This window comes from Cynara cardunculus (genome assembly GCF_001531365.2).
Source record: "Cynara cardunculus var. scolymus isolate 2C chromosome LG 4, CcrdV1, whole genome shotgun sequence".
NCBI classification, from domain to species: Eukaryota; Viridiplantae; Streptophyta; class Magnoliopsida; order Asterales; family Asteraceae; genus Cynara; species Cynara cardunculus.
In genome coordinates this window covers 13,575,147-13,583,889 of record NC_037531.1, presented here as the reverse complement: position 1 = coordinate 13,583,889, position 8,743 = coordinate 13,575,147, and the positions used below count along the sequence as shown (strand labels likewise).

The window sequence follows — 8,743 nt, the reverse complement described above, 5'->3', positions numbered from 1 at the left end:
CAAACTATCTTGCAAAACATATGGTCGTCCTGGGAATAGTCGGCTCGCATAGCAGGTTGAATATCCAGGTTAATAAAAAAAAATAAGGGGAGAAAGCTTTGTGGAAATTACTCATCTTTAAAAAATGTGCTCCAAATAATTATCCAAATCCTTGAAGAAATAGAATTCATCACATAACAATGCAATATCTCAATTCACACGACTTTGAAATGTATCCATGTAACAACCACAATTTTAAACAAATACCACAAATGTTATACATAACACGTCACATTGGCACATTGGAACGTCACACTAGGTCCCAATTTACAAAGCTGTAATAACTGTGCGAAGGCTACCATAAATTTTTTTGTTAACAAATCTTCTTACAAACGATCCAAATATCATGAAGATCAAAAGCAAACTTCGTAAACTTTCTCGACAAGCTTCACATATGAAACTTCAAATAAAACTGTTTTGTATCTTTCCTTTACCTTCTAAAAGCTAATACCCTGAAATACAGATTTTTGAAAACAAAATGAGGGTTAGACCATACGGTCTACTGAGAAAATCACCGTCGGTGTATATTGTTGAAGAAAACATTAACCAAATCATATAAAAAGTTATGATGATTAACACCAAGAGCATTTGTGAAGATATCAGCAGATTGTTCAAAAGAAAGAATTTTTACAACTTTTAACAACTCTTTACTAATGTGTTCTCGAATTTGATTAATATCAATTTCAATGTGTTTAGTACGTTCATGAAAAACATGATTGTTAGCTATTTGAATAGTAGATTTATTATCATGATATAGACTTACATGAAGTAAATCAGATACATTTAAATGTGTGAGTAATTTTAGAATCCATAAGACCTCACAAGTGACTGAAGTCATGACACGTTATTCTGATTCTGCAAAAGAACGAGAAATAGTATTTTGTTTTTTGCTCTTCCAAGAAATCATTGAATTTCCCATAAATAAACAAATTAAAACTCAGTTACAGAATGTCTAGAAGATAGACACTTGCCCCAATCGACAGTAACAAAAGCAGCTAAACAAAAAATTTCAGATCTAGTGAAGCTAACACCTTTACCTGGAGACAACTTTAAGTACCTGAGAATTCTAAGAGCAAAATTCAAATAAGACTGTTATAAATTGACCAAGACAATGTACAACAAAAACAATATCTGGTCTAGTAACAAGAAGATAAATCAGTCTTCCAATTAATCTTTGGTAACTACTATAATCACATAAAGGAGGATCTTTATTACTACTAGAATTAGTAACAACTAAGTTGATATCCATAGATGTATTAGGTGAAAAGTGAAGGTCTATCTCGATTTCATTGGTTGCTCGAGGCTGAGGAGAAGATAAGTTAGGATTAAAAGGGTAAATTGGTTTTCAAACCTAATAAGTTGAATCCTATAAGTTATAAATGGGTAACTTATTTAAAAACTCTTTATTATCGATTTGATACCGTTATAAATAATTTTTTTTCCTTATTCAAACACTAAAAACGACTTATTACCAGTGTTATACCGAAATAAATCCAAATATTGATTTAAATAACCGGTCCCAAACACCACCCAAAGACTGCGTTCCTACTTTCCCCCTAATCCAATATTATTGCTTCCATCAATTGCGGTTACGAGATTCTGCAAATTTCCTCTTAGGTGAGCCCTCAAACTCGGATTGCTGCTATTTTCACTCGATTCACGTGATCATATACCTATAATTAGGGTTCCATCTTTTCTTTTTCATGATTTATAGGTTTTTTATGTGCTTTCCATATGTTATTTTTATACTGTGCTTAATCAATCAGTAATTTTATTTGAGAACATTCATTTTTAGTGATTTCTTTATCTTCTGAACATCTTTGATTTGTTAACGCTTGGAGTCTGCTTCAGTGCTTCCCTAAATTTGGGGTGGTGAAGGGTACATGTGACTCTGAGAGGTAGACTTGAATACGTCATCTCATTTTGTTGAACTTAAATGAATCGAAACCAGTAACTGGTCTCAACTGGTCTCCAGTTGTGCAAACATTGAAATTAGATTTCTTGTAAGAAGATTGTTATGGTAGTGAAGTTATTCGGCTTTTGTTGGACTTTTACCGAGGTAGTGATGATTCTGCGATTGTGCTGAAGCATATTGTACGTTAATGGTTTCTTCTTAACTCCAAAAGCAGTGGCAATTTGATGAGAATAACACAATAAACTCTACATTATTTGAATTGTATAAACCATTTGCCTGGTGCGAGCTTTCGTCATCTTTATGACATCGCGGGTTCTCTGTTTTTGTACGAGTTATGCTGCCATTTTGCGTTCTGAGGTATGAATATCATTGTACAGGAAGGGAAAGGGTTGGTTTATATGGAAGGAGTAGAGGGTGATACTGCCTCCCCAGTGGCACCACTAGCCAAGTGGAGAAACGAATTCTCAAGGGCCTTCCAGTATTATCTGGATAAGTCAACACCTCTTCCAGTTCATAGGTGGCTTGGGACCCTTGCTGTTGCAGCAGTTTATATCTTGCGGGTTTATTATCTTCGAGGGTTTTACATCATATCATACGGTCTTGGAATTTACACCCTGAACCTGTTAATTGGATTTCTCTCGCCAAAGGTTGATCCAGAGCTGGAAGGTTTGGATGGCGCTTCATTGCCTACAAAAGGTTCCGATGAGTTCAGGCCATTTATCCGCCGTGTTCCAGAGTTCAAGTTCTGGTGAGTTTAGCATCCTTTACATGACCTCGTTGATGTGAATTTTGACCTCAAATCATAAGCTTCTTTTTCTTTTGTCATATAAAATCGGCAACAAGTTTTTAACTAGATAACACTCTTGATACGAATAGAAATCATGCTTAGCATCCTTGTTCTGTAGCAAGATTCATCCTATGGACAAGAGAGTACACTTGGGGAAGTTTAGCATTTTGTTGTAACATCTTACTTAGAGATTATGTAAAGAGTAAGTCTACTTAAAATTGGCTCATACATAATTGAATCGTGTGATTAAAATTATATGTTTACGATGATTTAATTTGGTAATTTAGATGAAGCAATCAAATATCTATATTTCTTATGATATCTTTTACTTGGATGATAGGTATATGATGTCAATTACATTTGCCACCACATTTGCCATGATAATTAGACTGTAGGCTTTGATGCTATTTATTATATAATTTCCGCTACTTATTGGTTGTTCAATTTGTGGAGTATATCTTCACTTCATCTTTCCAAGTCGATCATATTTTCTTGTTTCTTGGAAAGATATTAACCTCTAATAACCTAGTAGGATCTTTTTCCAAGCAGAAGGATTATTCCAAATTGTAAACAATGAAAATTAAGCTTTTCTTTGATTCTCATATGATGGATGATAGTTTTAAAGAATTCGTTGCTGTTGCAACAGGCAAATATCAGGGAACTGTAATTCTTTCGCACTTTACTTTATTTGAGAGTGTAGAGAAGATCTTAGACTTACCTCATACCATCACCTTACATATTTACATTAGCAGCAGTAAGATCAAAAACATGGAGTATGTGACTCTTCTTATGCTTCGGCTTAGTTACTTGACAAGCTGTGTTATATGGAAAGCCTGTATATAAAAAGAGAGATTGATAATATAAAATATTCCTAATTTATTTTCTATCTACTACCTATGTAGGATACATTCTAAACACATTTTTCCACTCCCTTTAGTTAGCAAACATTGGTTGAAGGCTAAGTAATTTGCAAGTGCGTATATAGGCCGGTTTTGCATTTTCTAACTCTTTCTCTAACAATAGTAGGAACACCAAACATCCTGCTCTCTGTTATCAGTTTTGGAATGATAGAGGACTAGAATTGTTACTCATTTTCGGGATTTAAATTGAAGTCTTGAAACCGCATAAATTCGGAGATAACTTGCTTCCTTCTTGAGTATACTTTGTCAAACCTTGCGTTAAGGGCTGGATATGCAGGGTACTCGGAAGTTGGATTTTCAGGAGAGTCAGGATTTGCAAGAGACGCAGGAGTTGAATTTTCAAGAGACTCTAGATTTGCTAGACTCGATAGTTGGATTTCTAGTGGACTAAGGGGGAGGAACATTAATAGAGCTAGACTGTTTTAACACAGATGGAGATGACAAATCAGATAGCAAAAAAATCGGCCTTTTCTTCCAATACTGAATTCTCCGATGAAGATAGGGAATGGTGAAGTAGGATTCTTGTTTATGAAAAGTTGCATCGATAGAGACATTGGACTATTTTGGTAGATGAGAGCATTTATATCCTTTTTTAGTTGAAAAATATCCCACAAATACAAGATTTTGTGATGCAAAGATTTGGATAAATGTGGCAAGGACACTCACTGGACTTTTAAATCCAAAAACTAGGGAAGGTAATCGAGTGATGATGTGGAACTGGGTAGTCATATCCAACAAAATCTAGGCACATTTTTTAAACAGAAAGGATCTTGTGGGATTAAGCATGTGACCAATTTGTGTTCAGCTACTCCATTTTGTTGTGGAGTATTGACACACGAGGATTCATGCATTTTCTCTCATTTTAAAATATGGAGTTAAAAACAGATTGAAATAATCCTCGGCAATATCTTACCCAACTTTTTTGATATTGACACTGAACTGAAACTTCATCATAGAACAAAAATTGGGGAGAACAGTGCTGAAATAAGACTTCTGTTTCAGCAGAGAAATCCAGGTAACACTAGGACAATCATCAATGACTGAAATCTTTTAGCCCCATTTACATTGGAAGTAGTGCTCCTAATGTCACTATTAATAAGGTAAAAAGGAATGAAACTTCTTTTGTTACTAATTGGAAACAACACACGTTTGTCTTTAGCAAGTTCTCATACCTCACAATCAAAACATCCAACATCTGAGTGCTTAAATAGACGAGGAGACAAATAAGGATCCTTAATGATGGATGTCCAAATCGGCAATAATAAAGCCAAAAAATTTCTTTAGATGAAAGAGACTCTAAAACAAAGGAAAATGATATTATACAATAGTAGTTGATTGATTCAGTGTTTCAAGGTAGTAGAGCCCATCCCATTCTCTAGCATGTCTGATCGTCCCTCCCTGAATCCTTGTTCTGAAATACACAATAACTTTGATAAATACCGATGTACAAAGCAAATCTTGTATGAACTCTGTATGGAAACAAGGTTTGTGGTTAGTTTAGTGACATGAAGAGCATTTTAATAACAATGATGGGCCTATCTTCAATAATTGCCACAACTTCATTAAGGCTCGGAATTTCTTGGTGAATTTCTTGTTTGCCAAGAATCTGTTTTCGAACTTGGTCAAATTCCAGGCCGAGTCCAACAAGGAAATTGTAGACCCTATCTTCTTCAATGATGATTGAATCTAACCAGGATGTATATATATACACATCGCAATGGTGATCGAATCTATGTTTTTTATTAGAATTAATTGAATTGAAGGAAAGTTTTTTTTCGTCAAACAACCAAGGCTGAATGCAGGCAGACTATTTATTTGCAAATTGCAATATTATCTCAAATTTGTTTCTCAACTCTCTGTACTTCAACTGCTAAACTGTCCAAAGCTCATGCTTGTGTTTCATAATTATAGGTATGCCATCACAAAGGCTTTCATTGTAGCCTTTTGCCTAACATTCTTGTCTGTGCTCGATGTCCCTGTTTTCTGGCCCATCTTGCTCTGCTATTGGATTGTTCTGTTTGTCCTCACAATGAAGCATCAAATCATGCACATGATCAAATACAAATACGTTCCATTTAACATCGGGAAGCAGGCAAGAACCGCCAAAATTCTCCCTTTTTGTGCATATAACCAAATTGATTTTCATTTGTCACTTGTACTTACGAAAACCATCTTCTTAAATTCTGACAGACATATGGTGGAAAAGAATCACCTGGAAGTAGCAGAAGGCACTGAAGTTAGAACAAACAATCAAATAGGACTGAATATAGAATAATAGATATGAGACAAGTCTTTCGTTTTTGTTTCGATTTCTAGATTTTTGGTTATTGATTACAGAAGATATGTAGTAGGGACCCTTTAAGAGTTCTAATTCCTGATCAAACATATTGGCTTCCTGTCTGATTCTCCAATGATAAATCTGCCTGTTGGTTTGTGACTAGTATATAAATCAGTTGACAGGTGGGCCTTCTGTGATTGAGTAGCTAAGGTATGTGTGTAATTACAATTTTGACCCCACAGAAAGGGAATTCTTTAGCTTGATGGGATCTGCCACCAAACTGGTAAACAAGGACTTGCCAACTACCAAGGCTTGAAGCTGATTGTCAAATACTGGTTGACTTTTCATGTAGAAAGCATATAATATTAGCAATTGGGACAGTGGTCTTGAATAATGTTGTTTATTGTTAATAATTTTTATTTTTTATTAAGCATTGCTAGCTAATATGTGTTTTCATTTTGTAGGAATTGAAGAAGTTGGCTGAAGATATGAGTATATAACCCCTCTACCAAATTTATTCTAGCAAATCATTTCTACAAGAAATGGTGGGAAGAACCTTTCTTGTGATTCTATTCTTTTGGGCTGCTCTCACCATTGTCACGCCGATCCTCGTTCGCATGTCCTCCTCGACGAGTGTTCTCGACTATAATGGTATGTATTTATGTTTAAAATATTGGCAATTGAATCGCGTTTTGTGTCTAAGAATTGTGGGGTTATTTAGGATGATAACCTGCTGACATATATTTTTTAAATGTATGATCTTCTGACTTATTCAAGAACACTTCCTGCCTAACAGAAGAATGCTTTTTCCTAACACAAGAATCCCTCAAAATTTGTTAGAAGGTCATGTATTTATGATAAAAAAAGACTCGGAAGGTTATTCCTGCTAAATATACCGAAAAGAATTGTGTATTTAAAGTAGAGGTAAGGTCTGCATACATTCTACCCTTCCCAAATGCTATTTTGTGTGGGATTAGGGTTCGTTAGTTTTAATTGTTGTATGTTGAAAGAAGTTTCGGTACGATTTTGTAGATGAATTGGACAAGGGGGGCCCTCAAAGAAGTAGAGGGATGAGTTTCTTGCCCAGAAGAACACTTGTATCTACCGAACACCCTTTTGCACCGGCACCTGCACCTGCACCCGCACCCTGCCCGCCTAAACGGCTGGTGATGCAAAGATACTCAAGTTCGTCGAGAAAAAAACTTTAGCAAACTATTAATGGCATAAAATTATATAACGGCGAGCTACGGTCATGCTTGAAAGGAGCTCTGTGGTGCTCTTTATCAGGTTTCGGTGTATATTCTTGTTCTTTTTTCTAACCAAAGGAAGGGAAAATCTTGGAGTAACAAGGATGCATCAAGATGAATGAGCATGATCATACAACTTACTAAATGGGTTTAACAATAGATGTGATCATTTGTAGACATGGGTCGAGTGTAACCAATTTTTGGTTCAACAGGTCTAATATGTTTTTGCGGGTTTAATAACTCGCACGTATGATGTATCCGTCCATATAATCAGGCTGGACTTGCTAACGGGTCTAAAAATCTTTTTTGTTTAAAAAAGCAAAACTTATATAAGTTTTATGAAGTCAAACAAATTATATATTCTTTTTCTTACATAAAATAGAAGCTAAAAATATAACAATGATATTACTTGAAGAAAAAAATATAGTTTTACAAAATATGAGAATTCTAAACAACCAAATATTTTACTATTTCAAAAAATTCGAGACATGCTAAATGGTACGTTGTATATTAGTATGCAATTTATAGGTAGTGATGGCCAAATCGGTTCGGTCCGGCCCGGCCTGGCTCGGGACTGCTGGAGGACCGGGACCGGCAAAGGACCGGCCCGACCTGGGACTGAAAATCGGGACCGGTTGAGGTTTTTGATAGTTTTGTGGGACCGGTTATGGACCGACTTGACCCGAAAATTCAAATAATTTTATAAATAAATGTATTTTTAAATAATTTTATAATGTATTTTTATAAGATAATGTAATTTTAATTATATTAAAACGTATTTTTAAAGTGTATTTGAGTGACCAAATTGTAAACTTTATAATGCATTAAAAATATATATCATTAAAAAATAAAAATAAAAAACTTACTTTTTAATGCCGGGATCGGTTGGGACCGGGACCGGCGGCTCATAACTGATTATGAAATACCTTGATTGGTCTTACCATTTTTGACCGAAACCGGTTATGCTGTAAGAAAGCTTGAGACCGATTAGGCTCGGCCCAGGACCCATTTTTGACCATCACTCTTTACAAGTGCACAAAAAGCCCGAAACTTAAAGCCTAGCTGGAGCCTAGCAATTCAAAAGCATAGGCCTAAAACTTTAATCGGGTCATGTTTTTAAAAAAAACTAGGCTCGAAAAAGCCCACTCGAGCATATTTGCACTAACATCAGTTTTTGGGCTTTTATGTGTTAATCCAATGGGCTCTCCTTTTTGTTGTAAAGAAAACCCAATGGGCTTTGGGTTTCTTTTGTAAGGGAAAGTCATAAAGAAGCACATTGGACCCAAAATGAATGAGATTTGACATTAATCTTATTGATTGGATCTCAACATGTTCAAAATTTTCTTCTATTCAAGTCGTAGTTGATGGTACGTTATCGATCTAGAGATGCACAGAAAGCCCAGAGATCAGGAATCGCCTCGTGCCGAGACCGAAAAGCCTGGTACTAAGGACAAGTTATGACACAAATGAAGTCTAATTTGGCTTGTATTTCCTCGGTAATCCGTCCCTGATGCTCATTCTCGGTAATCCGTCAGGGTGATGCTCACCCTCGGTAAT

The 8,743-nt window shown here is 35.5% G+C and overlaps 1 protein-coding gene across 3 annotated transcripts; it reads left to right on the top strand.

The window, feature by feature from the left end:
• Nucleotides 1–1,593: 1,593 nt before the first annotated feature.
• LOC112511466 (protein RER1B-like) lies at nt 1,594–6,084 on the top strand. Of its 3 annotated transcripts, none has more exons than XM_025117093.1 (4): nt 1,594–1,656; nt 2,332–2,702; nt 5,573–5,753; nt 5,852–6,084. In XM_025117093.1, the coding sequence occupies exons 2-4, from the start codon at nt 2,353–2,355 to the stop codon at nt 5,894–5,896; spliced, it is 576 nt and encodes a 191-aa protein (XP_024972861.1). In that variant the 5' UTR covers nt 1,594–1,656; nt 2,332–2,352; the 3' UTR covers nt 5,897–6,084. The 3 variants fall into 3 exon arrangements, with proteins under 3 accessions (XP_024972861.1, XP_024972862.1, XP_024972863.1); XM_025117094.1 differs by lacking the exon at nt 1,594–1,656 and adding an exon at nt 2,065–2,133; XM_025117095.1 differs by lacking the exon at nt 1,594–1,656 and adding an exon at nt 2,072–2,098.
• Nucleotides 6,085–8,743: the final 2,659 nt, after the last annotated feature.